Here is a 20,467-nt window from a genome sequence, read left to right on the forward strand (position 1 = left end):
AAGATGGGGAAAAGAATGGGGGTTGGGGGGGCAGGCAGTGTTGTGTTCAGGCATATCCAACAGAAATTAAGCATTTCTTCTTTTAATCAGAGATCTGTTCATCTAATCTGCTTTAGAGAACTGATTTAGTACATTGCTGGACAGTTTTAGATGTTCTCCACATTAAACACCAGAGATGCCTCTTGGTCATTTTTCCCCTTTCAACAATGAAGGCAAGGAAAACAACAATAGGCAAGGATAAGGGAAGAAAAGGAATAAAGCTGAACTTTGGTAATACATGCTGATTCCATCACAGCAAAAAATATTGGACTGACTAGTCTAATAGTATATACTAGGCTGACTATATATAATATAGGCATATAGCAGTATATATTTACTGACAATACTGGGGTAAACTTCAACTAGAAATGCAAGTGATGAGTTAGTTTTTAAGGTGATGATGCTGACAGTGCTGAAGGAGAAGATCCTCAGCTGTTCCCTGGTGTTCCTGTGCTTTCCCTGGAGAGGACTGCTGGCTGAGATAGTAGGTGAGGATCTCATCCTGCTCACTCCATGTGTCACAATATTCCAGTGGAATTTCCCCCATAACAGCACATAATCCAGGAGCTGCAGTTTGGACTGGACAATAGCCTTTTGTTTCCAGCTCTGTGGCACAGCAGAGCTGCTCCTGCTCCTGGCACTGGGGCTGCCTGCCTGCTCAGTGCAAGCCCCTACCTTTTAGCCACTCAAACAAGAGATGCTGCAGGCAGAGACACATCTGTGTCACAGCTCATGAAAGACATTCCTAGCGTGACAGCAATGCTCTGGGCAAGCTGACAGCATTCTGGTCACAGCCTTTCAAATCCCTGAGCACACCACCACCACCTTTGTGGACGTTTGCATTCTTTCATGGCCTGGAAGCTCTTCCCAGGTGTGGGACAGAGCTGGAGCCCCTGCACTCTTTATGTCATTTTCATTGGCCTGTTTATTTCTATGTGGGCTTGCAACCCAAAAAGCCAGCTGTATCCTGGGCTGCATGCAAAGCAGAGTGACCAGCATGTTGAGGGAGGTGATTCTGCCCCTCTGCTCTGCTCTTGTGAGACCCCCACCTGGAGCACTGCATCCAGCCCTGCAGTCCCCAGCACAGGAAACACATGGACCCTTTGGAGTGAGTCCAGAGAAGGGCCACAAAGAGGATGAAAGGGCTGGAACACATCTTTGAACACAGCTGAGAGAGTTGGAGTTGTTCAGCCTGATGATAAGATTCTGAGAAGACCTCATGGCAGCCCTCTATAACCTAAAGCAAGCAACAAGAAAGCTGGAGAGGAACTTTTTACAAGGGCATGTAGTGATAGGACAAGGGGGAATGGCTTTACACTGAAAGAGGGCAATTTTAGATTAGGTATTGGGAAGAAATTCTCTGCTCTGAGTGTGGTGAGGCAATGAACAGGTTGCCAGAGAAGTGGTAGATGCCCCAGTCCTGGAAGTATTCAAGGCTAGGTTGGATGAAGCCCTAAACAACCTGACCTAGTTGAAGTTGTACCTGCCCATGGCAGCAGAGTTGGATTAATGATGTTTAAAGGTCCCTTCCAACCCAAACTATTCTCTGATTCTATGATTCATGCCTAACATCCCAGCCCTGTGAGGTCCTGCATCAAACCCCAACAGTTTTCAGGTCTAGGAGAAACCAGATCTGGTCCCAAGGTCCATGTCCACCTCACAGCCATCATCACTGGGCTCTCAGTGGTTTGAAGACAACAGGGCAAGAAGGTTTCCAGGACTTTCTCCTACTGTTTATATTGCCTGAAGCAATGTTTTTGTCCAGACATCCCCAGATCTCAGCAGCCAAAAGGCAGAGCTGCATTTACCCTGAGACTAAGAGGAGCAAAACAAGAAGGAAAACAGAGGAGGCTTGCAGACAGGAGTCTAGAAGGAAGACACGGGGATGGGGTGAGCCACAGCTTGCTCAGGCATCCGCCTGCAGCCGCGGTGCTGTGAACGCCTCTCTGCCTGGTGCTGGCTCCCACAGCTCAGACAGGCAACAGAGGAACCGTGACTGGCACTTCACAGCAGGATAATTATAATCTGGGCTCTGCAAGTGTGGGTTAGCTCTCACTGAAATAAACTGCTCCATTCTATGATGAATATCAACATTGTAGGCACAAGGGCAAGGCAGTAAATTGTAGTAGGATGAAATACCTACATTTAATTATGTGAAATTATATAGAATTTGAGAGTTTTTCTGATGCATGCTATTTAAAGCTATGCCTAAGTGCACTTCCTTGTCTGAATAAAGCAGCTTTTGTTGCAAGATGTGAGCATACTTTGTAGTTTACAATTTATAGTTCTTCACCACATTTTGTCACTTTCTTATTTCTTAACTGAGATGTTTCTGAACATCTCATTTCAAATAATGGGACACAGCTCAAGTGCTGCACTATATACAGCCTCTTAAAAACTCATGAGCAGTGTTCTATTGATTTTTTTTCTCCAAGATACTAATACTTGAGTATGCTCTTCACCGAAGTGCGTGTGTAACACATGCATGCACAGACAGCAGTCATTGCTCCACCAAGCCTAAAATTCATGCACTTGTACACCAGGTGGATGGCACCAACCCCACTGATTTTCATTGCAAATAATTTTTGATCAAACCAATCAGGAGCATTTTAATAGCCCCAGACCAGCCCAACTGAGATCACTCTTAGTCTTCATGGTTGAGCCCTGCTTTGGGACACTGTGCTGCACTTTCATCATGGTGGGGCTCGCCAAATTACAAAGTAAGGAGCATCCATCTCAAGGCAGAGAGACACCTAAATCATTCCCAGTGTGGGCAGAGGAAACAACCGGCTGGGGAAGCTGAAAGGGTTGCCACCCACACAGTTCAGTGGCCCTGGAAATAAAAAAGAGTTTATGTACAAATAAGAGCCTGGAATATTCCTGCCTGACAGGCTTGGCATCCAGGATTGTGCAGAGAGTGAGCTTACAGCCACAGGCCAGTAAAGATGCACAGCATGTCAACTGAGAGACTGAAATTTTGTTCAGCCTCAGTGAGCACAACATTTAGCTGGTGATGGTGACCCAACCCGGAACCACTTACTCACATGCAAAGACACATGGGAATATTTCTGATCTGGTGTTCCTGCCACTACACAGCCCTCAGCACCCTCCCCGAGCTGCAGGGCTGTTCTGAGGGGTGCTCAGTCCTCTACAAGCCCTGTGGCTGCACTGGCTGGTAGGGCCAGGGCTGGTGAGGAGGCAGCAATGTGATTTTCTCCAGGTGTACAGGACAGAGGACAGTGTAGTCATGGCTTTATTTCTCAGTACTGCAGTTTAAATCCAGCCAGCAACTAAGAACTACACAGTCACTCCTCTCCAGTGGGGAGGAGAATAGGGAATAAAAAAGTCAAGCTTGTAGATTGAGGTAAGAAGAGCTTAATAACTGGGGAAAAAAAATAGTACTGGAAAGGAGAGAAAAAGATAAAACCCAAGAGAAACAAGAGGCACAACACACTTGGTCACCAGCTGCTGACTGACCAGTCCATCTCCAAGCAGCAATCCTCCTGGCCAACTGCCCCCAGTTTATATACTGGGCATGGCATTTTATGGTATGGAATACCCCTTTGGCTAGTTTGGGTCAGCTGTTCTAGCCCTGCTCCCCACCAGCTTCTCATTTGTCTCCTCACTGGCAGAGCATGACAAACTGGAAAATCCTTGAATTAAGGTAAGCAAAACCCAAAGCATCAGGGTGTTAACAACATTATTTTTGTACTCAATTCAAAACACAACATTGTACCAGCTACTATGTGAAGAAAATTAACTCCATCCTAGCCAAAACCAGGATACTCATATAGAGTACCAGGTCTTTATATTCCCTGGCAGTGGAGTGCTCACAGACATAAGTCACCTCATTGCACGGCACTGCAGCAGCACTTACCTAGCAGATTTTTTCAGCATAGCATCAGAATTAATGAAAGGATTAAAGAGCTTTGTAAATAACAAAAGAACAAATCTCACTTGAATTTAACTATTTCCCCTGGCTGAAAAACAAGCAAATAAATCCAAAGAACCTTCTTAGAAGATAGCCCCATATTTAAAACTTAGTTGAAGAACCTTAAGATTTCATCTATGGATATAGACATGTCACTAGTACAGTGGAAGGAAACGACTGTAACCTAAGGATTGCTTGTCCTTAAAAATAAAATTAATCAAATTCATTGGGAAAGATACCTTGAATTTCAATCTCACGGAGCCAGATTCATTCAAAAACAGCCTCACTAATTTCAGTGTGTCCACAGACACCACAAACATCAGTTTGCTTTTGCAGCTATGCTCCACCAAGATAATTTTAACTCTACTAATAACTTGAACATCCTCCCTCCCAAACCGTCAGGATGAATGCAGGCAGTTGCTGTGCTGCCACAAAAGAGCTTTGCAAGAGCAGAGGCAGATGATGCTGAGGGGAGTGAGCTGATGCAGCAGTGATAGAAACTCCAACAAATTTGCCCGGGGCCTCCCTCAAATCTCAGTGCAATGGAAGCCGAAGGCTCGGTTAGCGATGCTGACAGCAAAATGCTCAGTGATTTCACTGCTCGTAACACAAGATGAATCACACGTTCTTCGTCGAAAGCTAATTAGATAAAGTGTCATCTCCCAAAGGCTCAAGCTGTGCATATGACAACACCCAGATCACTGCCTGAGTGGGTGTTTTGCAAGCTGAGCAATGAATTGCTGTAAGTCACCAAAACTGCCTCCACCTGGGCGAGAAGGAACAAGAACAAATGCTGAGGGATGGGACATGTTGGCTGCAAGCACCACAAGTAGGGAGAGATGCAGAGTCTGTCACGTCCAGGCTGGCTCCATCTCCCAAGGGACTAAGGCTGGGACTGGCAGTGGAGTGGGAAGCCTGGGGAGGCTGAAATCACTGGTTGAGGACAGGCAGGGCTATGACCCTGCAATAAAGTGCTAATGCCCAGCTCACACTTCTTCTCTCTCTCACTCTTCATCACCCAGCAGCAGCCGCCACCACTGCTATGGTACTCACTCCATGACCTCCCTTGGCCTGGCTTCCCCACCTGGGGCAGCAAAGTCTCCCACACCCAGGAAAATCGTGGGTTGGTTGTGGCATGGGGCCAAGCCATGAAGGGAAGGACCAAGGAGGAGGCCAGGACTTAGATAAGCCCTGCTTGGCAAGGCTGTTCAACATCCACTTGCTTCAGTGACCTCTATGTGACACCAAATGAGGAACAATAGTTTGGTTTTATTACAATATAGTGTGACAAAAATTACTTCAAAAATTTATAAGTGTTGTAGTTGAAGGAATAATTAGGTTGCTGGCAAAAAGGGAAGGGTGAAACTTTACTGAAGAGATGGGTGGGAGGACTGACAAAAAATCATTTGAGAGGACTAAGTTGTGATTACATTAAGCTTGTCCTTAGTCATTTTTGTTCTCCATGTATTAACATTTGAATGCCAACCTGCTCACACTTTCCTTCCCAAGATAAATTCTGTTTTGTGAACAAACCACAGGGCCAGTAGGTTACAAGAGATGACATGAAACCATCAGAGCTGCACTTTGTTCCTCCACTGCCTCACTGCCCTCTTCAGAGGCATCTTTTAAAATTCCTGAGGCCAAGCCAATCAGCATTAGAACATTATCATCACAGTAGAAATGATATTTCCAGGTTTTATGGAATAAATAATTACCCATAAACACTTTATTATGTGACAAACACGTCTCAATCATCTTCTGCTTTGACTTGTGACATTACCCTGCAGCAGGCTGGATGGTAGAGAAAAGCATACAGCACTATGCTACAGCCATGGGTCCTGCTGGAGGCATCTTCCCTACATCTCCTGCACAAACCATCCAAAATTTTTAAACATACCTAGGTTTTCCCCTTCCTGCAAACCCCTAGACTAGCAAATAAAGAGTGTGAGACAGCTGAGCTGCATGTGGAACACCGTGCACTGCAAATGCAGGCAGGCTTGGAGTCACACAGTGCCTGTCAGATCCCAGATCATCACTGAAACACAGTCTCTAATATCTCCCCTGTGCAGCTGCCACTGAGATCTGCTGCTCCAGACGAGCCAGAGCCCGACCCTGACTCACAGACAGGAGCGGCGCCGGTGTCACAGCTCTCACGGGGGCAGCGTTCTGCAACCTCTCTTGCTCCACCCCCAGCCGAACCAAAGGTACCTGGGATCCCGGCACAGCTCCGCACACCCACAGCGTCCTTTGCCAGCCGGACCTGTGGCAGGGACCGCCTCGAGGCCCTCAGCACGGCTGAAACTGGCAGGGCAGCAGAGGGGAAGGGGCTGCATCAGCTTTACAACCGGCAGAGCCCTGCCTGCAGCCCGGGGCACTTTCCTCAGGACTGCCAGAGACTGCTCAAGCCTGGAACTAGCAGTGGCTCCGGCAGGGCAGAGCTCACCAACACTGCAAGAGAGCAACCACAGGCAATTCAGACAATTTCTCTTTTCAGCAAGTACTCAGCTGCAAGCAGAGTGCAAGTAAACAGGAATTATTTAATTACCATATAAAAGTAATTAATTACACACAGAAATCAACAGGGACTCCTTACGAGACACTGGTGGCACATTACTGTCAGTTGTAGAACAGCTAGCCACAGACCTACATGAGCAAGACCAGACACTAGTTTCTGCTCTTAAGAGTAGCAGAATTATTTTGGCACACAAAAATAGAGTTTAAAAACATCACCAAAGACCATAAAGCAATTTCAAAGCAAGTAACAGACCAAGGCTGGGGCTGCTTCAGTGTTGCCCTTGAAATACGGAAATAGGCAATAGATCAAATTATTGTTACAAATTATTGTATAAATGGTATTGTTCATCAGGAGGTTTAGTTCTTTCTGTTAGGGGGCTGGGGATGACTAAATGATCTGGAGATTAGGCCAATGCTGCTTGTAGCAGCTGGATTGAGGGACAGACCATCCTCTCCCAGCTTCTTCCACTACTTAATGCATGGCCCCAGCATCCACATAACAGTTCATGTGCCTCCTCTCCACTCCATCCCTTCTGCCAAAAGCATGGAATGAGATTTCATCTTAAGTTAAGAATCTAATTGCTACCTTTGGGCTGTGATCCCATGGCAGCCAAAGCCACTGTGGAATTAGATCCTGCTGCCCACACATTTAGCAATAATGCCCCAGATGACTTCAAGCATGGTGAAAGATGTACCTTGAGTAGCAGGTGTGACCAAGGACTGATGAGAGACCTGAACCTTCCCAGACACGCAGCTGAGGGCCAGGCAGGACACCTTATAACATTTAATGTGGCAGCATGCAGAGACAACCAGTCAGTGGAGTCAGTTCAGCCTGCAGAGTGAGTCAACATTACCTTAAAGGAACTTAGTACCAGCTCAACTGCTCTGCTCAGCCATACACACCTAGATCTGGACATTTAGGTGGCTTAATCCTGAGCTGAATCCCACACAGAGCCTACAGAAAGCAAGGGGACTCATCTCCCATTAACTCACCCCTGTTACTCATGGCTCTGCTGAATCAAACCAGGTCCTGCCCACGTTATCTTCAGATAATCATCAGAAACCTTGTGATTTATGGCAACCAACTACAACCAGGTAACAGTTCCAAGGCTGGGGTTTTGTTCTAAATTATTCTCCTTGAGGAACTAACAGTCCAGTGTAGCATCAGCCCATCACCTAGGAAACTATACTTTCACACACAGCATCATGTATCCCACCTTATGTACATACTGAGAACTTGAGCAATTTATTTGGAAAATCAAGGAATGCACCAATCTCAGTGCTGGCATTTTAGGCAAGCTCACAGAAATACAGTCAGACATCAGCTATCCAAAGTTCCAGAAAACAAAGGGCTCCATTTAGATGCCTAAACACCAGCATGTATGCTATTTGAGATGCCCTGAGGCACCCAAGATACACATGGGGTTGGCAGATTCCACACAGGACCTATGGAAGCAGCAGCTGGAGCCACAGAGACCATGCAGGATACCCCAGGGTGTCTCAAATACTATTTGATGCCAAAGCATAAGTAACTGAACCAAGTTCTAAAAATTTTGTTCATACTGAAGTCAGCTGTAGCTCTCCCATATCTAATCAACGTGTATCTTGCAGAGCAGCTAAGCTGAAAAAGAGCTACAAAAGAATTACATCCTTATTTCGGGTCTGCTGAAATCTGGCAGAGCTTACAGACTGTGTCAGCTTATTTTGTTATGAACATATAATGCTCACTGAACCCCATGAGCTGCTGTGATAACAATCTCTGCCAGCTTGCTGAATGGATTCCTTTCAGTTGCTGCCTCTGAAGTTATGTGGCTAGAACAGAGCTTCTGCAGTACACCAGTGCACCAGGAACACCAGGTTTTAGCTATGGGAGCAAGAAAGCTGTCTGGAAAGATTAATGGGCTCAGAATTGATTATCAGACCGTAGGAGCAGAAGGTCATTGTGTCAAGGCTCCTGGCTACTGCAGTGAGAATGTACTACTGGATAATCCTCTTACAAACACACGCACTTCCACGAGGAAGAATACCTCTAATGATTTAAATTCAATTTTTATATAATCAGTGCACTGTTTATTACAGTGAGGTTGTTATGGCAGTACAGACTTAACTGAGCTAGATGACAGAAGAGGATACAAGTCTTTCATCTGCAGTTAATAAATCTGGGGTGCCATGAAGGCTGTGTAGGTCTTTCATAGAATCAACAGAATAATTTAGGCTGGAAAAGACCTCTAAAATCATCCCAGTTCAACCATTAACCTGGGACAATCAAGTCCACCACTAAACCATATTCCTAATGTCAAAGCTGAACATACATCTTTTAAAAACCTCCAGGGGTGGTGACTCCCCTATTTCCCTGGGGCTGTTCCAATACTTGACAAGTCTTTCGGGGAAGATCTCAGGACCCAGCAATAAACTTTGTACCGTAAGTACTTCCAGCAATTGGTGTTAAATGAGCATGACTAGATAGATTACTAATTTTCTGGACTATCAGCAAGGAGTAGTGACATGATTTTTCCTTTTGGAGTTACTTAGAGTGAAACAATCATTGCCCAGGTTAAAACTGAGAATATCCAATTAAGAGACCTAAGTGGTTAAAAACCAGAAAATATGATTTCTCTTTGGATTTTATTATTAAGAAACTTAATAAGAAACAGTTATTTGTATGTACCAGCATACACCTTCCCATCCAGTTTAGCACTGTAAGTAATTTTTCCATAACACACACTTAAACAGCCTCCATCCTTGAGCACAGGTTATGTGAGTGAATACTGCCATCTAGGCAGGCTTTTGGGAGCAACAACTGTTTTAGAACATTAATCCATCTTTGCCAGGGAAAAATATTCTATTACCCAAAACAGAGGAGAAAGGAACAATTTTTTATACTATTAAAACCAACACAATACCAGTCACTGAAAACACAAAACCTGCCCCTCAACCGGATTGCAGCAGGTTACAAGCAAATATTTTCCACATGTTTATTAAGAAATATATTATTCCATATTTCAATACAGGCAACTTGAACTTAAGCTTTACACTAATTTAAAAATCACTTTTTTTCTGTGAAAACTGTAAATACAAAGCATATTTTATTAAGGCCACTAATTACCAAAGTTCATTTTATTAAGGCAGTACTATAATTGCATCTATTTTATATGCTTCGAAATACAGTGACAGTACATTTTTAGGAGACAGCTACTAAAATATTTCTTGATGTTCTACAAAGACAGAAATAATTTTTAAAACCATTTTTTCTTCATATGATCAAAATAGCTTCCATCCAGCGCAAAAAAATATAAAGTATGTAATGTATCTATCTTATTTCAGACAATAAACAAGTTCTATACATGGCATTTACAGGAGATGTACAAGATTTGACAACAATCCCATTTTGATTGGATACATTAAGAAAAAGCTTCATTATCAGTTGTTGGATTCTTTAGGGAATGCACAAAACTATGAACACAATCTTACACAAAATGGTAGGACCTGAAAAGGTAACCGTTTAGCACTTTCCATAGATCCACTGATATTGGCTGTGAAGTTATCCTCCTCAGGTTCCTCCCTCGTGTGTTTCAGCTGTCACCTTGAGGATTGTCCTGATCAGGTTTGTGTACAAAGGTTTTCCTTCTTTCTCTCAGAAAGACCCCCCTGAATAATCACAGAAGTGTGATTATCTGGCTATTGGCATCCATCTCCTTAACACCCCCCCACTCCTTCCCCCATTTGGTAAGGAGCAATGCAGCATGAAACTGGATTGTATGGAGAGCAGAGCAGGCAAAAATAAGAGGAACTGCTTTTTGCAATTCTGCTTAGTGGCAGACACACTCCCATTCTAAAAGGAAGGATATTGCAGCAAAGATGTACCAATTAAGCCTCTCACAGCAACAAAGCAAAAAACGCTCTCCTCTCTTCTCAAGAAAAATGGACTTCCCCTTGCAGAAAGGGAAATCAGTATTAGGGACTATTTTGCATTAAGCCTCTCAAGTAAAGACACTGATGCCACCAGTTAAAGCAGGTCTCCATCACACAAGCTGGTCTGGCTGTCTAAAGTGTATTGTGTTGAAAATAGAGTCACATTCAAGTCACTTCTTTGAATTCTTCCAAAACAACAGCAAAATTAAGAGACAACATGAGCATAATATGTTTTATTGAATAAAATTCTGCTTCTAATATTTACACAGTGAAGTCTAGATGTAACTTAGTGAAGCATGGCAGTGTGCAATTTTCATTCAACATCTGGAATATCTTTAAATACATCTGAAACTACTTACTGTAACAATCACCTGCCCATCACTGATTTCATAATTAAGGAAAATTTGAACTTGCTGAAGAATAGCCAAGATGAACAATCAGGATAGCTGAGTTAAAATAAGAGTCTGCTATGTAAATTCCAAACCCAAAAGATCTTTTTAAAATGTCAAGAGTTTTGAAGGCAGCTTCTGTATTTCCCTGTTGTTCTCCTCCTCTCTGCAGAAAAAGATGACAAAAAAAATTATAAATCTGAAGACTGAAACTAATATCTGAACATTAAACAGACAGTACACTCCAGAGTAATCTTATTTCTTAAATTCATAATGTCTTAATTTCAAGGTGTATGAACTAAAACAAATTACTACCAATTACTTACTGATTTTGTATTAGATACTATTTTACATCTTTAAAGCTGCCAGGGTAGACCCACAGAAATTAGAAATGCTACAAATGATACCTAGAGCCAACACACCATTAATTATTGCCATTTACGCAAAAAAACTTTATGATGAATACCTTCCCTTCCTACTCTAGAATGTTAAGCAATTTTTTGTGTTTTTTCTATTTAATATACTATCATTCTACTATTACAGAGAAGAGGGGTCTCCTAAAGAAACTATCGTCAACACCTTTCCTGTTTAGAGGGATTTTTTAAAAGATAATTTCATTATTGATCTTGCATGAATTCTCAGCAATGTCTGAATGCAAGTATAGACTTGCAGCAGCCATACTAAGTCTACAGTCTAACTCATAGCTGTAGTAGACTGGTATATTATATGTGGACTACTCACTTGTTGTAAGCCATGATTCAATGGCCACTTGCATGATTTTTGTCATCCAGCAGGAAAAGATTATAAACCAAGAATGTTGTGTCCTACTCAAGCTTCTGGTGGGTTGTTTATTCTACTGGGTTACTGTTAGCACTTACTAAGCAGGCAGTCTAGCCTGCCACATTTGTGATTTATGTATTGAAAAAAAACTGGTTGTTAGGTTAAAAAGATCTTGCACAGTCTCTCATATCTTATTTATCAAACAGGGAGAGGAAGTACAGTTGTCCTGTGCTCAAACTAATCTGTATGAAGCCCTGCCAAACAGCCAGGAGTGCAAGGAAGACACAATTACTAACTAAAGTACCTACCAGGTCCCTTCCTGTTTCCCAGCACAACCAATTTCAAATGCATGCTTGGAAAGAAAAAAAAAAATTAAATCAACCCTGTAAGATCCTCTAACATCACCTAACCTTTAAGTACCAAGATTAAACTTCTCATAAAATTGCTCTGCAACGAAGTTCAGAGTGATAACTTTGCATTTTTAGAGACTAAGTCTGAAACAGTAACAATGGCTCTCCATAAACACACATACTGCCACAGAGGTAAACTGTAACCTAGCAAGGAACAGCTTTAAAACTCAGAATTTGACAAGAAAACAAAATATGAAAATGTGGTAATAAAAGCTGCAAAATATAACAGAAAAGCACTCAAATACCTGCCTATTTCTATGCTACAGTCAGCCCTCAACATACTTGAGAACAGTATATTTTATAAAATTTGTCACTATTTCCTTCGGTTTCATGGCTATCTTCTGCTCCTTCTTTAAGTTTTTTTTTTTCCCTCTTCAAACAGCCAGACACTGTTTCATTTACCCAGGAAATATATATCCATCCTAATCTCACTGCTTTTTAAATCTTTATCTGTTTTCCAGCTACGGAGAGTTATCTGGAACACAGCTGCCTACCTGGAAGCTATTTCTCTTACAGCTAACATAGGTACAAATTTTAATAACTGAGAAGCTGCTGAAAGACAGAGACTTTGCTCTTGCCTGTCTCATTGGTGAGGTATACAGGACACATTAACAAACACTGTTTTTGCACAGGAAATCCATCTATACTGACAAACTCAAGATAAGCAACTACCTGTGTGTGAGATGCTGTCAACAAAGGCTGAACAAAACTACATGTACATTAAGATAATAATGCTGTCTTTAGAAATTATTAACCACAGCACCCAGCTTTTTTTACTCTTCCAGTTCTCTTTCCCCTATCCCACTGCAGGGAAATGAGAGAGGCTGTGTGAGGCTGAGTTACCAGCTGGAGTTAAACCACAACACCAGCTTGACCGTTTCTGCAACTCAAAATCCAACCCTATACCCCTCTTCACCACAGGGAACTCCTAGCTCCTCTGCCTCTCCAACAGTAGGACATGAAGGTGCCCAACTCCTCTAACATCCAGAAGGACTGACTGTGCTCAAACCCACACAAAATATAAAACCATTTCTTGAAACTACACGAGATGGTTTGGCACACATAACCTCATCAACTCCATACCAATGGCAAGCAACAAATCTTACCACAAGTGAAAAAAGAAGCAAACATAAAGTAGTCCTTCCATTTTCTCAGAAACATAAGAAACATTACCTTACAGGCAAACTCTGTGGAGTTGATTGCAGAATGGAGTGCTATTGCAACTACTGTGTCAAGTACATAAAACCAATGTGTAGCAGACAGAAAAATAAGAGAATACTCCCCTGAAATGTGCCTTACAGCAAGGCACATTAACGTTCTCTCACAGAAAAACACAGAAAAACTTTGAGCAGCTCATTCTGTGACACTAATATCTAGGCACACCAACCAAAAGATATGGTGCTAAGGGCCCCAACATCTGGATATTTTGTTAGACAAAGCAGAAAGCAGAGTTTTCTGTGTCTTGACACTGTTTTTCAGACAATCCCCAATAAACCTGCTCCTTGACATGCTAAATCTACATTTTCAGCTGACCAATAACCTCCTCTGATATTTTTGTGTGGTCCAGCCCACAAAAGAAATTTAAGTATAAACGCAGATGACTTTCCATGTTTTAGACCAGGTTTATTGTGGACTTCCAGCAATGACACTGGATTGTGTGCAAATTCGATGCAATCTCAGAACCCATTTTTTCAGCTCATACCTCCCTCATTTTACCATCCTACAGAGGAATAGGAGGTTAACTAAGTCTCTAAACCACCAAATGTTCTCAGTTTTGCCTCCCTTTTCTTACAGAGGTAACAACATTTGGTCCCTTGGTTTCCTTTCAAAAGTAACAAATCAAAGGCTACCGAGCATGGCTCAGTAACTCACCTCAAGGAACAGATATAATCAAGCCATTATCTTTAATTAAGATTCCCTGAGTTTGTTACAGAGGTGCCAAAGAAAAGAAGAAAGTAAGTCCTTAATGAGTGTACTTCAACCCAAATCAAAGGCAAGGAAAACTATTATATAAAAGGAGAGCATTGATTACATATTCTGCAAAAAAAGATGACAGGTCAGAAAACAGCTTAATTTTACTTCCAAGGAAATGAGGTGCATTAAGAACAGAATCACCAGCCAGGCAAGGGAGGGAACTGTCCCGCTCTGCTCTGCACTGGGGCAGCCTCACCTCCAGTGCTGGGGGCAGGTTTGGGTGCCACAGGGTAAAAAAGACATTGAACTGTTAGAGAGTGTCCAAAGGAGGACAATAAAGATGGTGAAGGGCCTTGAGGAGAAGCTGTGTGAGGAGCAGCTGAGGGCATTTGGTCTGTTCAGCCTGGAGGTGACTGAGGGGAGACCTCACTGCAGTTACAACTTCCTTGTGAGGGGAAGAGGAAAGGCAGGCACTGATCTCTTCACTCTCATGATAAAGCAGGACTCTAGGAAAAGCTGAGTCAGGGAAGGTTTAGGCTGGCTATCAGGAAAAGGTTTTTCACCCAGAGAGTGGCTGGGCATTGGAATAGGCACCTTAAAAAAGTAATCACAGTACCAAGCCTGACAGAGTTCAAGAAGCATTTGGACAACACTCTCAGGCATGTGATGGGATTCCTGAGGTGTCTTCCATAGGGTCAGAAGTCAGACCCAATGATCCTGATGACTCCCTCCCAATTCAGCATATTCTGTGATTCTATGAAATGCTCTGGTATGTCAGTAACAAGCGATTTTTGAGAAAAGTAGAACTACATTATTTTTTAGAGACACTGGTAGCAATCCCATTTCTCATACAGGCACTTCACTATCAGCTATTGAGGAAATCAAACAGAGTGGAATGCCAAAATGTCTCCTGAAAGTGACTATTTATATAAAGGAAATTAACATTATGGTATTGGTAACCTTCTATCCGTGGCTCTAAATTTAATTCACAGTTTAATGTAGAGGTAATATGGTCAGAAGATGGCGCCCCTAATATAGAGCCCACCTTGGCCCTCCTGTCTTTGGTGTCAACAACTAAAAATCCCCTGTCTGCCCATTACAGATTCTGTTGCTTTCTTCTTTTCATTTCCCATGTACAAGATCCGTCAAGATCTCAAAAACTAGGTTACTTTGTTCAATTAAAGGAAGCACAGAATACATTGTCTTAACACATTTTCTAAACTGTTAAAACATTGGTCATTAAACAGCAGTTCTCCCACAGCTCAATTCTAAATCCTGGTCAGCCACCCCACAGTCAAATGTTACTTAATATAATATTATAATGAAACAAATGATGTTACAGACTGTGAGTCACAGACACAGAAATGTGTGTTATTTCACAGTCTTTGTGCTCTGCAAACAGAAATCTTAAAGTATGATCAAATTACACTGAAGACCATAAAGAAAAAATATTTTTATAATAAATATTGAATATTAGTACTTCAACGGAACTGTAAGACACTACAGATGCTTCATGTATTTCCAAAAGTTTGTGTATGTTTACAATACAGAGCAGATATTCAGGGTAAACTGGGTGTTATTTGTATCTTGTAGGATTACAGCCCACCCTGAGGACTGAAAAATTATAACATTTAACACTGGTTTGCCTATGAAGTAACTCTTGAGTATTCTAACAGAGATGAAAATACGTTCTCTGCTTAAGTATTTCTTTCACTTTATACTCTTTTCACTTCTCAGGATTCAAGACACCTTATTTTCAGATTGATTAAGCAAGGTAATTTTAAACACTGATTTCAATAGCAGTACTCCAAAATATTCAGACACCTTAAAGACTGAAGGCCCAAAGCTGTAAGAGGCAATTCTTATTAAAAATAACTAGCAGTAAATAAACAAAATAAACTAAATAAATGAGTAGTACTATAGCCCCAAGCCTTGCAGCTCTCCTGTCAGAACCCTTGCAGACAAGCTGCCAGTACAAGACGTTATTTCTCACCTGTACTGCTGCTCAGTAGTTAATCATTTTTCTAAGAGCATCATAGCATTTCCATTTGTCTGGGATGTAGAAGGGCTCAAAGATGTGAGGGAAGGGAGTATCATAGCCACACACTCTTGCAATAGGAGCTTCTAAATTCAAAAAGCATTCCTCCTGTTAACAGAAATACAGAATAAATGTTAGTGAAGACATTATTTTCAGGAGTCTTGCATCACAAATAGAGGTCAAATGAACTTTGCCAGACGGACAGTCCTGGAAACTCAAAGTTCTATTTATATCACTGAATAAGTAGTAGTCATAACCAGAATAGTGCTTCCCCTTGCACAAAGGTCCTTATCATAAAACCAACTTGTATTAATGTTATTTTCATTCTCTACATGTGTGCTGCATTTAATCATAGGCAGGTTATATATAGTACATCTGCTATACATCCAGACAACTGCTGCCAAGAAACAAATATTTTAGGAACAAGGAGTAAGAGTCTCTTTCCTGTGTCACTTTTAAACATATAGAAAAACTATATAATCTAAGGCTGCATATTATTCATTGGATAAAGGAACATCAAACTTCTTTGAACTCTTAGATTATTAAGGCTCTGTCTAAGCATTAGGCAGTTATGAAAATTAGGTGGATTTGCGTATCTCCAGCCTTTGTGTCAGATCCATGCTCTACTCAACCCTCTACAATTTGTGTTCTACTTAGAGATCAGATTTGATAATGACTGTGAGAGTTTCATTACTTGACCTAGAATGGCACAAAATATTACAAATACCACATTAATTTGAAAGTAACCTGTAAATATGCAACATTATCAGCTTTAATAACAAAATAAATAGTGGGGTTTCCATCTTCTTACTCTCAAGTACCAGAATGATGGCATAGACCACAAAAATCTGCAAGAAGTAGATGTACAAATAACTTAGCCAGACCAAGCTGATGTTGATGCTAATTATCAGCTCCCTTTCCCCTCATATCTTTAGCACAGGTATTTGCTTTCCAAAGCAGACAAATGAAGTAGTAAAACATGTCTCCTCCTGGTCTCTCCTTTACAGAGTGCAGCAACTGAGAAATGCTGGCCAACCTCCCCTGTACTTGGCTCAGCAAAATGGAAGGTGAAGTATTATCTACTGGTCCTTTTTCGCCAGGCCCACAAGGAAAATAGTTAAAAATCTATGTATGCTTTTCTACAAATGAGTGCTAAGTATTTTCTCAGACTGATGAAATCTTTTGAATGCACGTGGCCTTGCAGTCCATGGCAGCCTAACTCTACTTACTGTACTTTCTATACATCACAGTATTTGGCAGTATAGAAGGTACTGGTAACACACTGAGATCACAACCTTTCACTCCAGCATTGTGAAGTGGGTTTTTCTGGAAAATGAACCAAAGTCGAAAGTCCAAGAAGTTGTGTGACTGCACACAGCATCAATTACACTGAATAGTGCAATAATTCACCTAGAGAACTTCACAATCTGAGTAGGTCTGAAGTAAAATATATATGCAAGCAATATAAATATTTTTGAGCTCCATTTCCAGGCACTCTTTCCTTTGTAAGGCGAAAGATTAACATTAGTACAAAATCCTGGGAAGTAGAGTGCAATAAATCCTTTATCGGTCCAAAAGGTAGATAATGATGTTCTACTCTGAACTCTACTCTACCTGCTGTGCAGGGCAATTTTGATACTAAACAGAACTTGAGTCCCCTGTTGTAACTGACCAATAAGACAAGGCAATAGTTTTTGGATCATCCCAAAACTGACTGCCCAATCCACCTGTCAGTTGCATTACACCAAAACATGCAAGCATATTCTAGACGCACAGCCTCCTAGTCCTGCAGTGCTGTTTTCAAGGACCCAACACAGACCACTATCTAGAGGACAGATTGTTTAAACAGACTGATATCTTTCTAGGAAAGACATTATAAAAAAACTTCAAAGTTAAATGGTTTTGGAAGTAAAGTAGTAGGCATGGGATTTCTGATTCAGTGTAAAATGTTTAGTTTTGAAAACCTGTATGAAAAAGTCATACTCTATTAGCAGGATATCCATAACTTCCAAAATTCAATTAAAGTAAAAAAATATTTTGTTAGAAAAATAAGTGTTTACAAAAGCAACAGCTATAGTTATTAGTGCAATAAATCTAGATTTTTCTTAAGGTAAAAAAATCCCACAAAACATTAAATTGCTGTTCTTCTTGCTCTGCTTCCGAACTGCAGAGGCCAAATTCTGGCCTGTTATTCAATATGACCTTTGCGAATTTTCCTTCATTTGCCTGATTTTCACTCAAAGTTTTCTGGAAAATACATTATTATATTAGCATATAAAGGCATATAATTGGTCACATAATTCTATTTCAACATTTGATACTTCATACACACTTACTAGGACTTTTCAAAACAACTTAAGAGCACAGGTCCCAGTAAAAATCTGTTCTTGAAACTCACAGCAATCAGTCCAATGCATACCACGCACAATACTTTAAAACAATCACATGCCTTGATTTTTAGAACAGGAGCTAAAACCAGCAACTTGCTGGATGTTGCATAATTGTATGTGAAATGGATCCTCCAGTATGTGGAACACTCAATCTATTTCCTCAGATTACAGTATCCTAGTATGCTAATACAGAAAATTTTATCCCAGTTTATTTTAGCTTTATCCAAAAGCTAAAAGCATTTTACTTTTACCAGAGATTCAGGTACTCATTGCTAAATCAAGGTTCTGAGTTAAAAACTTAAAATCTTTCAGTGAGAACTGCAGACATTTACAGAGATATACAGTTGTACAAAAAGGATAAAATAAAAAAACCAAGTCCATTATTGGGCATTACTGAGAGAAAACATTACTCATCTGTCTGCAATGTATGGAAAAATAAAGCAATCTCATGTGCCGTTTGGAGGAAGTGCTTTCAGGCATCTGGGCAAGAAGAAGATAGTTAAAAGAGTTTTTTTTGCTCCAGTCTGTTCTTCCTCTGAAGGGAATCTCTACAATCCGGTCATAGTAAACAGACCTTCAAATGCAAACACTTTGGTAAATAAGTACTGGTAAATGAGACTTTAATGCATAGCTAGCAAATCAGACAAATTCAAACTCAATCTTTCCCCCTGTTATAGTCTTACTTTCTTTATTTCCATTTTTTTGGAGATCTATTTCAATTTTTCCCCTCTAGCTGGCATGGATTAAAATATGTAAATAGGATTTTTTTTTTAATTATTCATTTCTACTTGTGTGTAGAATACTTTCTAAGTGAGAAAGCTTTCCCTTAAAAATAAATTATTTCTGCAACATTTTATGTCCTCAGGGTCTCTCCCATACTATTCTTATTTTTCAACACTACAGCTACCCCAAAAAATTAACAGCTACTAGAAGGTCAGATGGCTACTACATGAGACCACTGATTTTACAACTCTTTTTCAGTACAGGAATTTACTTTCTGAAGGATGATAAACAAAAAGTTTATATTAAAGGCTAATATGAATATGAAGACTTGAATAGAACTCTTAATATTTATTTCGGTATTATAGCTATTATAATAAAAAGAAGACTAAACATAAAGCCCATTACACAAAGCAAAGCATAGGAACATTCTTCATGCAAGAGTATTCATTTTTTGGCTGACAATAACAACAAAATTTAAACTCAGGAATTCATGTTACAGGTTGCAAAACTTTAATTGAATTGTCATCAGTTCTGTCAATTAGAACTCTGAATTTTGCCATCTCATCTACAAATTATAAAATTTTAAACCCCACATATTTAATTGAAGAACTTTCCAGAGGGAAAACTTATTGCATCAGAGTTTCACTTTCTGTTCTGGATTTTTATTCAGATTTATTTATGCTGTTGCCATAAACTAGAGTGTAGGGTTTAAACAATTAAGTAAATTTATTACAGATCACTTTGTTGCTGATTGTTACATTGACATTATCCATTACTTTCACAGATGGATTTTCAACTGTAAATTACCTACTATTGTAAAAAACAAGATGAAAACTGCTATAGGAAAATAATGAACATGACAATCTCATTCACAATAAAATCTAGTTTTTAACTCATAGCTTAGATTTTCAGAACGAGCTTTCTAAAGACGTTGTCAAGCAAGCCCCATTTTATAAAATGCGGATTGCATGCAATAAAGCTGACACTAAATAAAGATTAAACACCTTTTTCCTTGGTTTCTGCTAAAAAATAATGTCTTATTTAAAAAAAAATCCACTTTCTATAACAAAAAAGTCAAGCATCTGCAGTTTTCATGTTTCTCAATTGTAGTACAGTACCTTCCTTTAAAGCTGCAAGCACCAAATGCTACACATTTTAAACATAATTTGCTTTGACAACATATATATGTCATATTCTGATTAATAGTCACTTCTATGAGCTACGTAAGTACTATACAATGCACCCACAAAATATTTTCAAGTTGAGATATGTGTAGAGAGAGAGATCTGTATGTTCTTTCTTTAGAGGAACGTTTTTTTTCCAACACCTTAGCCATTTTTGTCTTAAAGTATTTTTATAAATCTTTTCCTGACAGTTACAACAGTGATGCAATTTTTCCTCAGAGAACTCTGCAGATGTATGTTGTA

General features: G+C 40.4%; 1 protein-coding gene across 1 annotated transcript in view; it reads right to left on the reverse strand.

Moving 5' to 3' along the window:
• Positions 1–9,583: 9,583 nt before the first annotated feature.
• Positions 9,584–20,467, reverse strand: part of BCKDHB (branched chain keto acid dehydrogenase E1 subunit beta) — a 106,475-nt gene continuing 95,591 nt past the window's right edge. The window contains exons 10-11 of the mRNA XM_083856894.1: positions 15,883–16,035; positions 9,584–10,951 (exon numbers count right to left, since the gene is read on the reverse strand). Coding sequence (XP_083713020.1) covers positions 15,895–16,035 — 141 coding nt within the window. The 3' untranslated portion in view covers positions 9,584–10,951; positions 15,883–15,894. The remainder of the gene's footprint in view (positions 10,952–15,882; positions 16,036–20,467) is intronic.

This window comes from Zosterops lateralis (genome assembly GCF_965231275.1).
Source record: "Zosterops lateralis genome assembly, chromosome: 3".
Taxonomy (NCBI): Eukaryota; Metazoa; Chordata; class Aves; order Passeriformes; family Zosteropidae; genus Zosterops; species Zosterops lateralis.